We start from the raw sequence: 18,220 nt of genomic DNA on the forward strand, positions 1-18,220 counted from the left end.
ACTGCCAGCGATGGGCGTGGCCTTCCGCCCGAGGGGCGTGGCCAGTCGGGCGGGTCCCCCCGCCCCCCCCGCCCCGTTTCCGGTGTCATGGCGGCCGGTGCGCGGCCGGTGCCCGCAGCGGCCGGAGCGCGGCGGCGGCCGGGCCCGAGCCCGAGGCGGCGGCGGCGCGGCGGCGGCGGGGAGATGTGAGGCGGCGCCATGTCGGGGTGCGTGTGGGGCGCGGCGCCGCTGCTGGAGGCGCTGGGCCGGCTGTGGGAGGTGCAGGCGCCGCTGGGCAGCGGCTCCTCGGCCTCCGTGTACCGGGTGCGCTGCTGCGGGGACCCGCGCGCCCCGCCCGGCGCTGTCAAGGAGTTCGTGCCGCCCCCGGCGCGGCCCGGCCCCGCGCGCCGCCCCGGCGCCCGCCCGCCCGCCGCCGACTGCGCCGAGTACGGCTTCCGCAAGGAGCGCGCCGCGCTCGAGCACCTCCGCGGCCACCGCAACATCGGTAACGGCCTCGCGCCCGCCGCCCCGGCCCCCCCGGGGTCCCCGGTCTGGCGCCCCGGCAGCCCCTGCCCCCAGGCCGGCGCTTCACACCGCGCCCAGCCCGCCCCCGGCGCCCCCACCCTGGCGATCCCCCCTCCCCCCCCGCAGCTGGGCTCCTCCAGGGCACCCCCGCACCCAAACCAGCACCCCCTCTCAGCCTCCCCTCCCCCTAGCTGGGCCACTCCTGGGCACCCCCACACCCAAACCAGCACCCTCTCACCCCCCCCCCCCAGCTGGGCCACTCCTGGGCCCCCCGCAAACCAGCACCCCCTCTCAGCACCCCCCAGCTGGGCCACTCCAGGGCACCCCCGCACCCAAACCAGCACCCCCTCTCAGCCTCCTCCCCCTAAGCTGGGCTACTCCTGGGCACCCCCAAACCAGCACCCCCTAGCTGGGCCACTCCTGGGCATCCCCACACCCAAACCAGCACCCCCTCTCAGCACCCCCCCCAGTTGCTCCACTCCTAGGCACCCCCAAGCCAGCACCCCCTCTCACCACCCCCCCAGCTGGTCCACTTCTGGGTACCCCCAACCCAGCACCCCCTCTCAGCACCCCCTTAGCTGCTCCCCTCCTCAGCACCCCTTCTCAGCACCTCCCCTAGCTGGCCTGCTCCTGGACACCCCAAAACTGGCACCCCCTTTAAGCACCCCCCTGCATGGCCCACTCCTGGGCACCCCCAAACCAGCACCCCCTCTCAGCACCCCCACATACACATGGCCCACCCCTGGGCATCTTCACACTAGCACCCCCTGCCCTTGGCTGCTGCCCCTGGGCACCTCCAGGCTGGCACCCTGCAGCCTCCACCTCCAGCTTCCTGCCTCCCTTCCCTCCCAAACTGCTGTTTTTTGGCACCACTAACTCCCAGCACCCCTCATCCCTAGGGACCTGCATCCCCCAGGCATCCCTAAACTGGCACCCCCTGTCCTCTCTCTTCCCTGCCCACCCCCCATTCCCAAAGACAGCTTCCCCCAGGGCAACCTGGCATCCCCCACCGCTCCGAGCAGGGCACCATTCCCTGGGCAATAGGCAGTCTCTCAGCCCCACACCCTGGTATGGGCACCCCCAAGTTGACACCCGCAGGCGGGCAGGGCTAGAGACCCTTCCCCTTAGCTCTAGCAGAGCCTTGTGGGGTGCATTGAGACCTGCCCGCCCCCTGAAGCGCAGAGGTGCGGTGGGGGTGACATGGCTGATTTTCCCCTGCTGCTCCCCTCTGAAGTTTTTTCCCCTGGCTCTGCGAATATTGCACCCTGCCAAACAGAAGAGCCACCTCTTGCGGCTTTTGAAGAGGAGTGAGGTGGGTGACCGTGGCCGTGGCACATTACCAATGCCTGGCAATGTTTCTCGCTGTAGTGACACTGTATGGTGTGTTCACCAACCACTACTCTGCGAATGGCCCATCTCGCTGTCTCCTCCTGGAGCTGCTGGACATCAGCGTGTCAGAGCTGCTGCTGCACTCCAGCAACCAGGGCTGCTCCATGTGGATGATCCAGCACTGTGCCCGAGACGTCCTCGAAGCCCTGGCTTTCCTGCACCATAAAGGCTACGTGCATGCAGACCTCAAGCCACGCAACATCCTGTGGAGCGCAGAGGAGGAGTGTTTTAAGCTCATTGACTTTGGACTTAGCTTCAAAGAGGGGAATCAGGTTTGGCACGTGCTGCTCTTGAAGCAGTTGGCTCTATGTTGAACTGCGCGGGTCTGTGCTGCTTCCAGCTCAGTGGTGCTAAGCGGATGTGTATTGGGTGGGAGGAGAACTCGGATTGTGTGAGATTGTCTGTAGAAAATAGGGATGCGGACTGTTTTTCAAGGATAAGATCTGAACTGGCATTCCTGTGTATGAGAGCATAGAAATCCACATGATCAGAATAGTAGCTGCGCTGATACTAAGGGTTTCCTGGAAGCTAAAATGCTGTTTGGCCTTTAAAACAGAAGTTCATGTTCCCATTCTCCTTGCATGCCTTTGGTTCCTGTTAATGTCTTAGCCTTTGTGATACCCAGGACAGTGAACTCCACAGTTAACGACACACTGAAAAAAGCGTTGTCTCACAGCTTCCAGGAAAGTTTGCTAGTTTTTAGGTGGCTGGATGAATGGGAGTGCCCAAATCCACAGGATTTCCTTTTACCATCTCTTATCTCATGTATTAGTAATCTAGGCTTCACCATCAGCCTCCCCAGTTAATAGCGTCATCTCTGGCATTGTCTCTGTTCTTCTCTGTAGTTTCTTCCTCTCTTCAGCAGCTTCTCTTTTTAGTAGGTCTGTATGTTCATCTCCTGTGCGATTGTGTTGACTCAAGCTCATGCTCTGGCAGTGGGTAGGCAGTGTCCGTTCTTTACAGACATAGACAAGTCTTTGCCTGTTCTGCTCTCTGCTTTTCCTGTTTGAGCTTTCAGACCCTTTTCATACTGTCACCTTTTGTTGAGACCGATGCTCTTCTTTTTTTCTTGAAGTTTGTCCTTGCCCTTTTTAGTCTTCCATGGCCTTTGATGAAAGCAAGGGCTGCTCATCTTTCTACAGAGAACCTCAGGAGATTCTGTTGTTGGCTCTGTAGAATTTCCTTTCATCCTTCCCTCTCCCCTGGTAACAGTCTGTAAGGGGTATCAGTAAAGCTTTTTGATCGGATAGCCTCTTAGCAAATTTGCCTCTGTTCACTGGGTGATGTGTGGTAAGGAGCCTAGTAAAAACAAGCTAAGATTTTTCTTTGCCGGTGTTCTTCTGGGTTGTTCCTATTGCATGCTACTCATCTAGAGGCTTTAAATTCATACTTTGCAAGTGGTTTACCTGATATTGACAGCAAAGCCTGCTGATCTGTGAATATTAGAGGATTGCATGGGTGGCCTGTCTCTGAATTCTTTTGTACAGTAGCTAATTTTAATGTGTATACATTTTAACAACTCCTCCATGTTGTTCTTCAGTTCTCTCACGTTTTTGGCCAAACACCATTTTGTTCTGGTAATCTTTTGCTGTCTATCAGCAAAAAACACTCTCCTGGTGTCCTGTGCCTGATGCAGATAAATATTTATTTTTTCTTTAGGTCTGTATGTTGCTGATTGCTCTGTGAGTTTCCTTCTCTAACAGATGATCCTGTGTTTTATTTGTTTCTACCATTCCTTCCCATCGGCTTCCTTTAGGTTGGATTTCCTCTGCCCATTCTCAGGAACATCCTGGCTGGAGGGATGAACCTTCTGACCCTGCCACCTCTCCCTTGTCTAGCAGCACATATGCATGGTTTCCTTATCTGAGTCAAGACCACATTACTTGCATTTGTGACAACTCTGCCCAGCTTTTCCTTGCATAACTTTTCCTACCGTTACTGTTTAACAGAGCACGGGTGTACATAGAGCAGGGTCTCGGCCACGTAAATGTCTCACAGTACTTCAGATGGTAGGAGTGAAATTCCATTTCACTGGTTTTGCTAGTGATCATGGTGTTTTCTCTGTCTCTCTAAATGTTGTTCATTGTTGTCTAAATTGCTCCCTTTGCCTTGCCGGGGGTTCTGCTCTTTGCTGATAGGTGGAGGGACCCTTCTGAGCAATCTGTTTGTTTGTTTTTAAGTTTATAAAACAATTCTGACTTTGTTGCCTGAAAGTGCCTTTTGGAAACTTTATTTTCATAGAAGTCAAAGAACCAGATAATTTTGGTTTAAATATATTCCCAGTGTAAGGATTCTCAATCCTGCACTTTATCCAGAAAGCAGACTGGCATACTTGCATTACAGTGTTTTAAAACAGACCCTCCTATATTAAAAAGAAGCAGTGTGCAGTTTATCATCGGAGGTTCACAAGACTCAGCCAGACGGAGCTGTAGCCTGATCTGATCTAGTTTTGGCTCTGAGCAGGAGGTTGTACTGGAGATGTTCAGAGCAGCCCTTCCAACCAACACTTCTGTGATTCTATGATTTACCCGTTTTCTTTTCACCAGACAGTGTAGGGGTATTTTACTCTCTCCAGCCCCAGCAGCTAAGCAGGTATTGATTGCTGCAGTGCTTCTGACTGCAAGGCAGGGGAAGAAAGAGGTGCGTGGGAAGTGCCTTTGGTGATTTCCTTGTCTGAGTGTTAGATGCCTACCTTGTTCTTTTAACATTTTTTTCCAGAGAACACCAGTAGCTGAATAATAGAAGCAGTTACCGATCCTCACTGTTCAGGCTAAGCTGTTCTTGCTCTCATTCAGTTGGTGTGGGAGCACGTTGCGGGTATTCAGCCCTTACCCTGAAGTTTCCAGAGTCCTCCACACTTAGAGAGATTAATGGGCCAGCTTGCAGTGAGGTTCAGTATTTATATTAGGCCCTTTCCTCCCAGCAATGCCTTCTTCCTGAGAGACTGGATGTCAGTGGCATTCCTACTGTGTTGCTGGGAGGTGTTTCCTCTTCTAGACTGTTTTGGTCTTTTTCCTCATCAGCGCAGCAGTTTAGCAAGTTGAACTACCTGTCTAACATGACTGACTGTTTAATGCTCTGTGTCAATTTAGTAATAGTATTTAGCTGACCCATTTGGAAGGGCCTCTAAACTGATTTAAGGATGGAGTGGAGAACCTGCATCTGGAAAACTAACTTCTTGTGTTTGTTTTATCTTCCATAGGATGTGAAATATATTCAAACAGACGGGTATCGGGCTCCAGAGGCAGAACTGCAGAACTGCCTGGCACAGGCAGGGCTCCAGAGTGAAACGGAGTGTACGTCTGCTGTGGATCTGTGGAGTCTGGGAATCGTTTTACTGGAAATGTTCTCAGGAATGAAACTGAAACATACAGTCCAATCTCAGGAATGGAAGGTGAGTGCGAACTGCTGCTGGTGTTCATGCTTACACAAGGACCGAACAAGTCTTTGTGCTTCCTGTTTGTAACCTGGGTTTGTGAGGTAGCACCCGGGAACTAGTGTTTCCAGGAGATTTTTCTGTTCCATTGTCTTAGGAATTAAGTTTTCACAGCCTTAAGAGACCCCCTTGCCCTGTGCGACTGGCGTGTGGGAACGCTGTCTGTGTTCTTGTTGTGACATTGTGGGGCTCCAGGATTCTGTGTTTCGAGCCTATGGCTTGCCAAGGCTGGTAATCTGGGTTGTGCTGATTGTGGTGTAGCCCAGAACAATGAAATAGATTGCTGGTGACTGCCAGCTAGTTCAGCAGCACAGTGACAGAGCAATGATTCACTCTGTTTAGTCTAACATTAGCTCCAGCTTGGGGTTTTCTTATAAGTGAATATCCTCAGAAAACAAGAGGAAGGTTCTGTCATGAGTACGGAGCCTGATTCTGTCCTCTCCTCTGAATAAATGAATTCGTATTTCATGCTCTCCTTTCCTATAAGAGTATCCTTTCAGCATCATAATATATGCAGTAAGAACAAATGTGTTTGTGCATGAAACTTCCCATCTTTCACATAGTCAAATGGGAAAACTTCATCTGATGTGATCACCTGATGGTTTAACATGTGAGGCTGAAGCATCAGGGATATTTCACATAAGCCAGGTGTCAGGAGAAGGGAGTTAGGCATCACTTTCTGAACTGGATGAGGTGGGCTCTAGTACTGTGACATTACAACAAGCTTCGCACTAGTATTTTCTTTCCTCCCTAAGCACTGCTGCTTTTTCTTTCCAGACAAACAGTTCTGCCATCATTGATCGCATTTTTGCCAGTGAAGGGGTGGTTAATTCAGCCATTCCAGCTTATCACCTCAGAGACCTTATCAAAAGGTACCTTATAACATTTACTAAGTGTTTCTTAATGGTGTACTCTTATACTCAGAAAGCCTTGTGCCTTGCTTTTGGTAACTTGAAGCCCACACCTCACACTCCAGTTTCTAAAACCTCCCTGCCATTGTGCTGGTAAAAAGTGGGAGCATTAGCAGAGATGCTTCAGCTCCTCTGGTTTTGGCACAGCTTGGAGTAAGCACATAACAAACATTATGACTGATATTTGCTATTTGGTGTGTTGGTGCTTTGCTCTTTCCATGACTGAGATTGTATTTGGGGAAACCTGGAAAAATAACAGCACAGTGAAGACTTTCCTCCCTTAGAGGAGTGTTGTCAGAAACCAGGGAGGAGGACAGACAGTGCTGCTTCTCCACTGCTGTCATGATTCAAATGCACTGTGTGCAGCTCCCAGCTGAGAGGTCTGTAGAGGGGTTTGGTGTTGCTGTCCCAGCAACTCGGCGATCTGTTGGAAGCTGCAGAGTGAGGGAAGACAAAACTCTGCAGAGAAGGCATCTAGAGCCACTGGTATTTAAAGCTGGGTTGAGGAAGTTCTCAGGAAAATACTGGCCTATTAGCTATTTTGAATCCCATTTGCAAAAAGATGTGGGAGCTCACAGAGTGTCATCACTTTCATGAGACTCTGCATGTGCATCTGAAACATGGGTTGAATGTTCTGGACAGGTGGAGCTGGAACATGTTGTGCATTCTGTAAACTTATGAGTGAGCAACTTTCATACTTGGTGCTGAAGGACATATAGAAGGAAAACCTACTGCATTGTGTAGCCAAAACACTTCAAAGAGGTCCTTCTTGTGTGCTTGCAGCTCAGAATTGAAAGATTTGTTTCTGACTGTTCTCCTTGTATCATAAGCACCCCAAAGATAGGCAATTCTTCTATACTGGCTTCCAGCCTGATTTGAATTTGCAGATGCATGAGTGTCACATGTAAGAGCATAAGGGTGTCTCTTCTCTTGCAGCATGCTTCATTGTGACCAAGGAAAGCGAGCCTCTGCTGAGAAGGCTTTATGCAGCCCGTTCTTCAGCATTCCCTTTGGTAAGCCATGCATGTGATCCTTGATCACAGCTTTCTCAGCATGTACTGCAGGCAGCACAGGGGTGCGGTTAGACTGTAGCGTTTGGGGTTCTGCTCTCTTTGCTGCTCTCTTGTCATTTGTGGCACTCATCAGCCCTGCTGTGGCACCACAACAGGGAGATGTCGGACCATTGTAGGTGCTCTCAGTGCTGTCCTGTCCCTCTGGCCATGTGGGCTGTCACTCCCCCTGGTTGGACTCACAGTAAATTCTGCTCAGATCAAACTGAACCAGAGTGTATTGACAACACCATTCAGCTGAGGAGACAGAAATGACAAAGGTACTTACCTAATACTGTGACTGTTGAGGTGCTTTTGAAGAGTGCAGCACTGTCTAGGGTGGGCTGATGGCTTTTCTTTAGCTAAGAGTTTCCTGGCTCAGAAGCCAGGAATGTGACCGGCTAGGGCAGTCTCTGAGGGTGGCATCTGCTGCTGCCTTCACTTCAGCAGGCCGGGCAATGCCAGGTTGTTCTCATGGTGCTGGAGGCTGTTTTGGGGCCTGGCAAAGGGGGTGCAAGTCTAATTTGCGGTGACTTGGAGGTCAGGGCCTACCTCTCCTGGTGTCGATGTAACAAGTCACAAACAGTTGTAGTCCCTCTGATGTCACTGCCCTCCATTTGATCTGTCACTTTCTCTTCAGTTGAGGAAGATGATGGTGTTTCCTCAAGGCTCCCCATGTGGGTTGCAGATTGTCTGCAAAAAATAGGCTGGGACCACCCTCCTTAGGCTCATGTCCCTCCTGGTTTTCTGCTCCGAAAGCAGCACAGTAATGTCTTCCAGAGCTTGTCTGCTTTCAGGAACACCAGTGAAGAGCTCTTCTGCCGCATAAAACAATGCTTAGAGCATCCAGCTTCTAGCTGAACTAGGGTTCTCCCTTGAATCTCAGCTGTGCTTTTCATAAGCTGCTTGATGTACCTTGCAGTGAAGGTTAGCTATTGCTTCTTCTGAGGCTGCATCAAGATGTTGACATTCCTGTTTATTAGGCAAAGGTAACAAACTCATCCCTGTTTTCTTCTGTAGGGAAACTTCTCCTGCATCTCAGAAACTGGGACTGTGTAATCAAAGCCACCTTCCATGAACCTTGCAACCAATACTGCTTTAGAGCAGAGGCAATAGTATGTTGGCAGTGCTCTCTGGTCTAGTTTTAAACACACAGCCTTTTAACTGTACCTGTTTGTAGTAGGAAGGTGCTTCTGTGGTTGGTGCTACAACTTTATACCACAGCTTCAGTTTTTCTTAGTTATGGTTCTCTTCTTTGCCAAACTTGTGCTGTCAGCTTGTCTGCACAAAGAAGCATTTACTGTTTCTTTCCTAGGAAGTCAGAAAATGATCTCTGTCATTACCTTTCACTTGGACACAGATGGTCTGTTTAGAACGAAGACAGCTGAGAATGGCTTTCCTGGTCATTTACAGCCAAATCTTGGCTTTCCAGATCATCAGCTTCTTTCCTGAGCTGCTTGCAGGCTGCAGCCCTTTGTGCTGTGAGTGTGGTCGATACCACCAGGAACTTTTGAGTAGGAGCAGAGACATCGGGCAGAAATACCTCCTAGGACAGAAGGGAATTGCAGGAAATGTATTTCTCACTTGGTTGCAGGAAGAACAAATAGCTTTGAGTACTAGGGGTTTGTTTATTTCCCTCTTTGAAAAAAGACACATGAAATGAAGGACAGACTTGCACACTTTAATAGAAGGGTGCCCCTTATAAGACTGAGGCAACAGTTAAGTGTTCTTTCAACCCCCTGTTCTGATGTTGTCTCTTGGTTGCCGGCAGTCCTGTGGAAGAATGGTCACAAAGGTTTGCTTGCAGCTGGAACTTGCCTGTTTATCTGAATGTGGCACTTTTCCCCGAAGAGCTGGCCCTGAGTGCTCTCTGGCATAGTCTAGCTGATAAGGCCCTTCGTCCTCCAAGCTTTTCATAAGGAGTCTTCCGTGTCACACAGAAGGAGATTTATAACGTGTTTCCCTACCATCTCATTTTGCATTATGAAATCCACGTCTTTTGTCTGAGCCTGGCAGAGATGCCAGCTCTTCGATACAAGTGTTGCATGCTTAGCTTGGAAAAGTATTTCCAAGGAAATAATCACCCTCTGTCTTTACAGAGCTAGTCAGAAGGCTCAAATTGGAGGCATTTCTTCCCTTCTCTTCCCCCTGTCTCCTTGCCTGAAATGATCTTCAGGGAGTATGTGGCATTATTCAGTTATTTTTCTCTTCAGAAAAAAAGCATCAAGAGCTGTACCAAGGGAAAGGGTTATTTGGCCCTATGCGTAGTAGTTAGTTGCTCCATGGAGTTAAAATGTCTCCATTGTGTCTTTTACTTTCCCTCCTGGAGTCTTGTCCCTGAAGCTGGATTTGGCAGTGCAGATTGCACGCGTTTTCCTTAAAGGAGCACCAGCTCTCAAGCAGAACTGTCAACTATGAGAACCATAAGGTACTGGTATTGTATTCTGCTATTGTAGCTTGCAGATGCAAATAAAAACACATTAACACTCTTGAAGTACTGTAAGTCAGCCTCCCAGATCTTAAATTCACAACTGGCCTGCTGGTCCCTTCCAAGAACATGAAATCAAGCTTTTGTCCTTGGAGAAGTGACACTATCTACCCTTGCTGCTTTGGGTTTCTAGAAGTCCTGCGTCTTCTCTCACAAGAAGTGATTCTTGTAGTTTGGCACTAGTCTGCCCTCTTTGACTGTTCCTTAGTTCCACAGTAGGATGCATGCAGCACTATTCCAAGTGGTCTGTGAGCTGCCTGTTTCCTAGGGCCAGAGGACACAGGCTTTATTTCTGCTCCTGGAAAGTCGTTCACAGACTCGCTGCTCATCTGCCTCCCTCTTGTGGCCATACCCTATTCTATACTACTGCATTGTTTAAGAAGTTGAATCGTTTTCCCTTTTTTCTATCCCAAGATTACACGGTGGTTTTTGAAGCAGTGGGTTGCAGTTGGATTTTGGAGGGGGCTCTTGTTGTACATGGTATTTAGGGAACAACTAGTTGACATCCTAGAGAGAGCTGAGGCTTGTGCCCTAGTATAGCTTAAAAACTGGAAACACGGGAAGCTGGTCAGCCTGTTTTCAGCTTGTGTGGTACCACCGAGTGGGAATCCTGCAGTAACAGGAGAAACAGGTTTCAGAGTTGTTCTCCTTTCATTTCCTCGCATCTCCATATATAAGGGGCAGATTGCTCAACTATCTTAGCCCTTGACAGATGCATCAACTTCTAAATCTGAGCTAAGTAGCCATAATTAAAGTCTTAATTGCTGCTAGCTTTGTAGCGTTGAAGGCATTTTCGGGTGCTTGCCTCAGTATTATTGCAGAGTGCACTGACTTCTCTGGGAGAGTTTCAGTGCACAATGATCAGTTGGAGACAGGGTGGCTAAAAGCTGTAAACACAAGTAATAGTGGAGAGAAGCAAAACTGTACTGCGAAGAATGGTAAGTGCTTGTGTATGATAAGATCACATATTGCGTCTGCTCCCTGTTTTATTGCTCCTTTGGACTTTGATTCCTTTTTTTTCTTCTCTCTAACTTTGTGGGTGTCAAACAGCTCCCCATATCGAAGATCTGGTGATGCTCCCAACGCCTGTGCTGAGGCTCCTAAATATTCTAAGTGATGCTTCTCTACAGAGTGAAGAAGAATACGAAGGTTGGTGTATGCCATGCAATTCTCATGTAGCAGTGTTGTCTTAGAAACTCCATTTTGTTTGGATTTGGGGATGTGAGAGCAAGTGGAAGAGCATTTAGTAAGTGTAAGAAGAGCAAGCAAGGAACTTCTCAGCTGAGGTGGGTGAACTGTGCCAACAGAGGATAGACTGGGACTAAAAGATTGAGATAGAAAGCAGAGTTTGTAGTGAATCCTTGGGGGAATCCAAGATTAAAAAAAAGGCTTATTTGATTTTCTTCTGTGGTTAAATGCCCACAGACTTCCTTATGTGTTTGTGGCTCTGAGCTTCTGCTAGACATGGCCAGGACCCTATTGAGCCCTACAGCAGGAATCCTCAAAAGTTTGCTAATTAGCTTATCCAAGATCTCCACAAAGAACTGAAATAACTTGTTTGCGTTCTTGAACTGTTGCAGAACTATACATGATAGGTGGCAAGACATGTTTGTCAAACTCACATTTCTACTTGCTTTCAAATCCAAGTAAGTGGCAAAAGCTACAGAGCTTACTCTGGGGATATGAGTTTAAAAGTCTGAGTTCTGCTCACACAAAGAAGGGTTTGTAGCAGCTACTTTGGTTCCCCTCCTCCAAGTGCCATGACCCAAAAAAAAAACCACGCTAACAAATCTTGAATGTTTTAGCTACTGGAAGGCCAAGGTTTGTGCGTGCAAGGAAAAGCACTGGCCGTGTGCTCCAAACCCCATTCTCAGAGGGATTCACTGCCCTGCAGGTCTGTGTTTCTGGGCCTCAGTTTGGATGCTGTGTCTCATGGTTTGGCTGTTAAGCAGCATCAGTTTCTCTGTGACATCTCTGGTTTATTTATCTAAAACTGAGAGGGGCAAAAAAAAAGTATGTTGACTAAATGTTGTTGATGGATTCATTTGGCCTTGGTTTCCTTCTTAACTCATCCCAGTTTGCAAAGTGAAAGAACCAGCTCTTTCTTTTCTCAGATATCCTGGAAGACATAAGAGAGGAGTGTCAGAAATATGGTCCGGTGGTTTCCTTGCTTATTCCAAAGGAGAATCCTGGTAAAGGCCAAGTAAGTGAGTGGAGGGAAGAGGCTGTGGTGGATTCCCATATGCACTCTATGTGCCCCAGCACTGCTTCTCTGCTTAAATCTCCTGGGTGATGACAGTGCTAAAAATAGCTGCTTACCTTGAGAGACAGCACAGGTTCCTTTCTGCATACATAAGGCTCTCTAACCTGGGAGGACCCCAAACAGCTTTAGAAGAGGAGCTGGGGTATGAGAGAGAAGAGGACAAAACAATGGGTGGGAGAGGAGGTGTTGAAGATGTAGAGCATCATCGTGCTTTCTCCCATCTTTCCAAACACACTACCCCTAGAAATGGGGAACAGGAGGTGAGATTCCTGTTCAGAGGCACACTTGCTTCCTTTTTAGCTCCATGGCTCTGTGCTCCTCCAAGGATGGAGGGAAAAGATTTGATCAGGAACTGTTTCCCCGAAGTGGTGGGCATTGAAGAAGTGGGAGGGAGCAGATGGCATGCTACAGTGGAAGTGCTGTTTCTCCTCTCTCTTTCAGGTCTTTGTTGAATATGCAAACGCTGGTGATTCCAAAGCTGCCCAAAAAATGCTGACTGGCAAGATTTTTGATGGCAAGTTTGTTGTGGCTACGTTTTACCCACTGAGTGCCTATAAGAGAGGATATCTGTACCAAAACTTGCTGTAGGCAGTAGCAACAATCAGGAGAGTTGTCTCGCTCCTCTTCCTCATGTTGTGTTTTACAGTTGAATGTACAAAGAGCTTCCTAGCCCTGCTTTTAAGTCATCTGTAAAGGAGAGATGCAAAGGACTAAAATGGGCTTTGAAATCTTTACTGCTGCTTTGTGATGTGCAGAGGAGGCCTGGATGGCTTTAAGCGTGTGCTTGTGTGTGTGTTGTGCTTGCTCGTTTACATTAGATGTGTGGCTTTGCCTGCCCTTGGCAGGTACTCAGGTGGCCAGAACAGTGACTATGGGAGCCTTGGAGGCAGAGCAGATCTTGACAAGCACTTTTAAGTGATTGAATTGAGACCATTTCACAATTTGGCCCTAGCAATTGTTTTTTTCCCTGCGGAGAGGATTTCTTTGTCAAACTTTCAACCTGCCCTATAATACCTGTGCTCTCCTCCAATGGGGAGGAGAAGAAAAGCTTCCCTGGCTTTTTTGGTATTTGTGGTAAATAAAGAAGCAGAAGCACCATCCTCTCTAAGGTAGATCAGGAGGCCTTTGAGTCTTCATGTCACAGAGACCAGAGGGAGGCAGTGAAATGAGATCTGCTGGGCCTACAGAGTTACCCTGTCACTGACTCATGACCTGAGAAGAGCCATACATCTTACCTGGCACAGATGGCATGCTGGGCTTGTGGAGTGAGGTATGGGTGAAGCTGCTTGCAGTGAGCTGAACTTGCTTGTATGGGTGGAGTGGGCAGGGGCTGACCGGGTGTGAATAAATGTCTTCAGAGCAGTGCCAGCCTCAGTCCCAAAAGAAGCTGTAGCACTTTGTAGCCTGAAGTGATGTGAAAACTTTGTCATGTGGAATCATCTTTCTAGCTTATACCCTGTGCTGGCACTGATGCTCGGAACTCTGATGCCAAATCATCTGTATTATTTAAGCGTCTTTAGGTGATATTTTTGGAAAGGAGTGCTAGAGCACACAGTATTCTTTGTGTTTCCAGCAGGACTCCTGTCCTGCAAGTCTTCTAAGAGAGAACAAATATTTGTCTGTTGTAGGTTCCACGCTTGGCTTTTCTGTGTTGTGCATTTTGGTTTTGCATTAACCTGTTAGAATTGTTGTAGATGAGAAGCACTGACACTTTTGGTCCTTCATAGGTTACACAAAGGGCCTGAGGCAATCTGAGATCCCGTATGGACAGGGCTTGGTCACTAATCTGACTTGACTGGCCAGGGTAATGTTATGTGTCAAGCACAACCACGTGCTTTTGGGGAAAGAAACTGTGCGAGCTGTGTCACTGCTCCCCCCAGCGTGCTCTCCCTGCTCATGGGGCTTTCCTGCAGGGGCAGAGGGTCACTAACACAGCAGCTAGCATGAGGTGGCCGGGTGGCTGTGCTTCCCAGGGGTGTGAAAACCCATCCACCCAGCTGAGTCCCTCCCTGCAGGGCCTGACCGTTCTGCTCCGGGGGGGCACAGCGTGGAACAGCCTTATGCAGGGGGGGAACAGCATCTCTTGGCTTGAAGGCCTGGTACCAGTTTTAGTGATGAGGAGAGTCCTCCAGTCACAAGCCCTCATGAATTCCTTTCTCCAGCTGAAATACTTGGTGGTAGCTGCCTGAACTGTCTCTGAGCCTCCCTGGTAATACCTGAATTACCTTGCAGTTAACATCCTGCACCCTGCTGATGCTGGACTTGCTGGAATCCTGCACTTAAGTTCCTCTTGATTTTTGCCCTGTATGCATGTGTGCAGTGTGGCAGAAGAACTGATGTTTGTAGCATTTCACGAGTCTGAGTTCCTCTCTGTGCTGGTGTGGAGTCCTGTTTACTCTAGCCCTTCCCAAACTTCCCCAGGAAGGACCAATCTTTTTGATTTTTTTTTCTCTTTTTCCTGTTGCTGTGAGGTGGTAAATTTTCCAGGAAAAAAAATCCCACAATGAGCTTTTAAGGTATGATTTGCTGATCAGACTCTTCCCAGAATGATGGTACTTTGGTGTACATTGTTCTACAGCAGCTTCTCATAGATGGGGTATGTGATTCATTTGTTTTTAATTTGGCTGTCCTTGCAGTGAAGCACCGTTAGTGTCTGGGAAGAACTGGATGATCAGTCAGATGAGGCTTTTCTTTTCTGTGTGGAAAAGCAGCATTTAAACTGTTTTAAGTACTCTAAATTTCAGTAAATATTGACTGCTTCCTCAGCCCCAAGTTGCTGCTGTCTCTGGCAGGCTGAGCCTGAGATAAAAGCACTTAGGCTCAGAAATTCGCATGTTAAATGCCATCATGTTAGCAACATTAAACAGGCTGCATGCATGCCTGTCAGCTGGCAGAAGAAGATGCAAGAACTCCTGCCAAGCTTAGTGCCAGTCCGCATGGGAATGCGGTGAGCTCCCTTGGGTGCAGGGCGTGAGCTCAGAGAGCTCTCTCACGGTAGAGCCATACATGAGCAGAGAGATGGCATCATGCCAGGCTGCAAATGCAGAACTTCACCTCCTCGGATGCATTTCTCTAGGACTGCAAACTGGTCTCTCTCCTTTCAAACATCTCCTTTTAAGTTGGAATTGCACTTTGGATTTGCAGCTAAAGATAAGAGCCATGCCAGGATTAACCTTTAGATAGTAGCTAGAACCTGCTGCTGCAGCATGGTAGAGCAGTTCCACCAAAGAGTTTGGCTGGGGTTTTGTTTAGCAGATTTAATATGAATTAAATGAACTTGCAAGGTGCAAACCCTGCCACCAGCTTTCTCTCTGGATGCTCAGTGACCAGGTTTGAGCACTGAGTCAAGCAAAGACCCAAAGCTGCTGCTGCTTCCGCCCGCCCTGCTCCCTGCCCCGGCAAGAGTTGAGGATGTTGATCTCAGTGTCTGGGGCTTCAGTCCCTGGCTGTGGGAGTACAGGAAGCTTCAGAAACTCCTAAGAGTTGGAAATATTTTATCATCTTCCCACACCATCTGCCTTCAAAGCCTTTTCTGTCAAGCTGAAGTTCACTGTAGTGTCTCAGTGAGATATTGGTGGCGGTGGTGTAGTTTCAGCCCTGCTAAAACCTGTGTTCTTACCTCTAGGTTGTATCTAAAGCATGCATGGTGATTAGGCTGGATGTGTATGTCCTGATGTGTGCCTGGACAGGCCTGGCTTGCTTTGTTTCTAAAACACTGTGTGCTACAGGTGCAGAAGTCACGGGGCTTTCCACTTTGATGCGTGCTGGGTTTCTCAGTCTGTGCTGACATGGCTTCCTTCCAAAAGCCACCCTTCTCCAGAACTACTTAAAGCAGCATTAAAATGCTGCTTGGGCCTCAAGGGTGGCTGTACTCCTTGGACTGCTGGCCTGCGTCCTCAGCAAGCACAGTTGGTGTGGCGGTGGCAGATGTCTTTCCCCGGTGCAGTAGCACTCAGTCGTGCAGGCAAGTCCACCCGCAGGCTGCATCTGGCTGGTTATTTGCATCTGAAACCGCCAGTGCGTTCCTGACGTGGCCTTGGCGATTTGACCTTCCTGCAGTGCAGTGTCTTGAGAGGACACAGGAGTTGGTGCGAGTGTCATCCTGGCCTAGCAGCTGTGGTGGTGTGGGTGGTGCGTTCAGACCTGGCTGCAGCCAGGGTCCGATGTTTGCCCTGGGCATAGCACCGATCAGAGCTCATGTGAAAATCAGCAGGATGCCTTTGAGGGAGAAAGCTGGTTTAGGGAAGAAAGGGATGAAAGATCAAACCCCTGGATACGGCAAGACTTTGAGCAGTCATGAGGTTTTCCTCAGCTCTTAAAGCTGAGGGCAGACCTCTACCCAGCTGAAGGTGGGAAGAAATCCACCTACCTCTCCCTGGGCATCTCTGTGTTCACGGGCAACAAACCATGCTAGAGGTGGCAGTGCTGGTGGCTTAGTTTTTGTGTATCTTCTGATATTGGCATTATAAGCTTAGCGCCCATTTAATACTGGTATTAATGTAACACTGGCTTCCCACCTGCACGATGGGAGCAATTACGTGAGAGCAAGCACAGCGGGCACCTTGGCCCTTCTCAAAGGGGCAGCAATGGCTCAGAGACCCGAGGCCGCTGTGTGGCAGCGAGGCAGTGTCACCTCTCCGTGCATGGCCGCTCTGGAGCGGCTGGGTATTACCTAGATACACGGCCAGCCAGCTGTCTCTCAGGCCTCCCCACCTTAAACCCAGTATCTCACGGACCTGCCGCGCAGGTACCTTTATCCAAGCCCTGGCCCCCCCAGCACTGCCAGAGGATGAGCCGAGGAGTTACTGCCCTAACGTGGCAGTACCTTCCCGGTACGGGTGTGCATGGGGCAGGCTCAGCTTGCAGAGCTGCTGCTGCTGGTCATGAAGGGATGCAGAGACCTCGGAGGGGCTGCTGCGGCCCATGCAGGACTTCCAGGGTTGCGCAGTAAATGCTTGCTTGTCACAAAAATTGTGATGCTGAGGCTTGCTCTTAGTGCTGCTTGGGGAGCTGTGCTGTGTTGAAGAGTGTGGCGGTGCTGGGTGGCCTCATGGCCCATGTGGTATGGTCTTTTGAGAGCAGGTTTTTTGGCACTGCAGATGCAGTGTTAGGAGAGTCCCACCGTTGGCACCTTGGAGTGTGTGTGTGAATGGGAAAAATGTTGGAGCTTAACTATCTTAACTATTTATTGGTATTGTTTGGGTCTAAAAGATGATTCAATAAAAAATATCATTGTCAGTTGAAGAATAGCTGCCCTGGAGGCAAGTCGATTTGCACTTGCTCTGGTGGGATGGTTTCTGTGGCTGTGCTGATAGCTTTCATCCCACACCCGTTAATACTATGTGGTAGTGCTTGGAGGCCGGTGGGACGAAGGGCCCTTCTCGGGGGTGCGTGGCCCAAGCCACTTTGAGGGAGCTTTCTGGTGTTTTACTGTCGTTAATGACACTGAGGCATAACAACGTGCTGCCGAAAGCTTTTGTTGGCTGCCTTCTGACTGGGCCGAGATGCTTTTCTTGACAGCGGGTTCCTGCCCTGGCTCACTCTGTGGTACACCCTGCTGACAGATGCCCCATGGCTCAGTCTGAACATTTCTCCTGTGCCAGGTGCTGCCGCCTTAGACTAATGCCACCGATGTGTATGTGGGAGCAATGAGAGAGAGGAGTTCTTTGCACTTCCACCTATTTATTATATGCAAGGAGAGTAACTGTTTTTTAAAGCACTGGCTGAAGCACAAGTCAGCTCTGATCTTAATTTTATTCTCACTAGTCTCTGCCTCCTAACAAAGCGTAAGCACTGCATTTTACTTCGATTGTCCTTTCAGAGTGTTCAGTATACTTCCCTTTGCCGTGCCCGATCCTGTAAACATGTGCCTCTGTTCAGATTAGATGTAAACTGTTGTATCTTGTCATGCACCATTGCTGAGCAGATGTGTGCCTGATACAGATGATTAATAAATGATGCTTCAATATAAAGTGGTTGCTTATCCAGCCTTTGTGGGACTGTTGGTGAAATGCTGGGTACCTAAACTGAGCAAGTGCTTTGTCACCCTGCATGAGGGCATCAGTGAGTGGGAACTGGCGGTTTGGGAGACGTCCCGAGCGCGACACGGGTGTGAATCGCACACGGCATGTCTGGGATCTGGCGTTTGAGTTTCCTTTGCTCCGAGTTGCTGGCTCTCAC

At 49.2% G+C, this 18,220-nt stretch overlaps 1 protein-coding gene across 1 annotated transcript; it reads left to right on the plus strand.

Annotated features, from left to right (window-relative positions):
• Positions 1-175: 175 nt before the first annotated feature.
• Positions 176-18,012, plus strand: UHMK1 (U2AF homology motif kinase 1). Its single transcript, XM_067300737.1, has 8 exons — positions 176-484; positions 1,873-2,165; positions 5,096-5,287; positions 6,107-6,201; positions 7,177-7,253; positions 10,828-10,926; positions 11,892-11,980; positions 12,482-18,012. Exons 1-8 carry the CDS (start codon positions 199-201, stop codon positions 12,626-12,628), a joined length of 1,278 nt encoding a protein of 425 aa, XP_067156838.1. The 5' UTR covers positions 176-198; the 3' UTR covers positions 12,629-18,012.
• The last annotated feature ends 208 nt before the right edge of the window (positions 18,013-18,220 follow it).

The sequence above is a fragment of the Apteryx mantelli genome, chromosome 8 (assembly GCF_036417845.1).
Source record: "Apteryx mantelli isolate bAptMan1 chromosome 8, bAptMan1.hap1, whole genome shotgun sequence".
NCBI lineage: Eukaryota > Metazoa > Chordata > Aves > Apterygiformes > Apterygidae > Apteryx > Apteryx mantelli.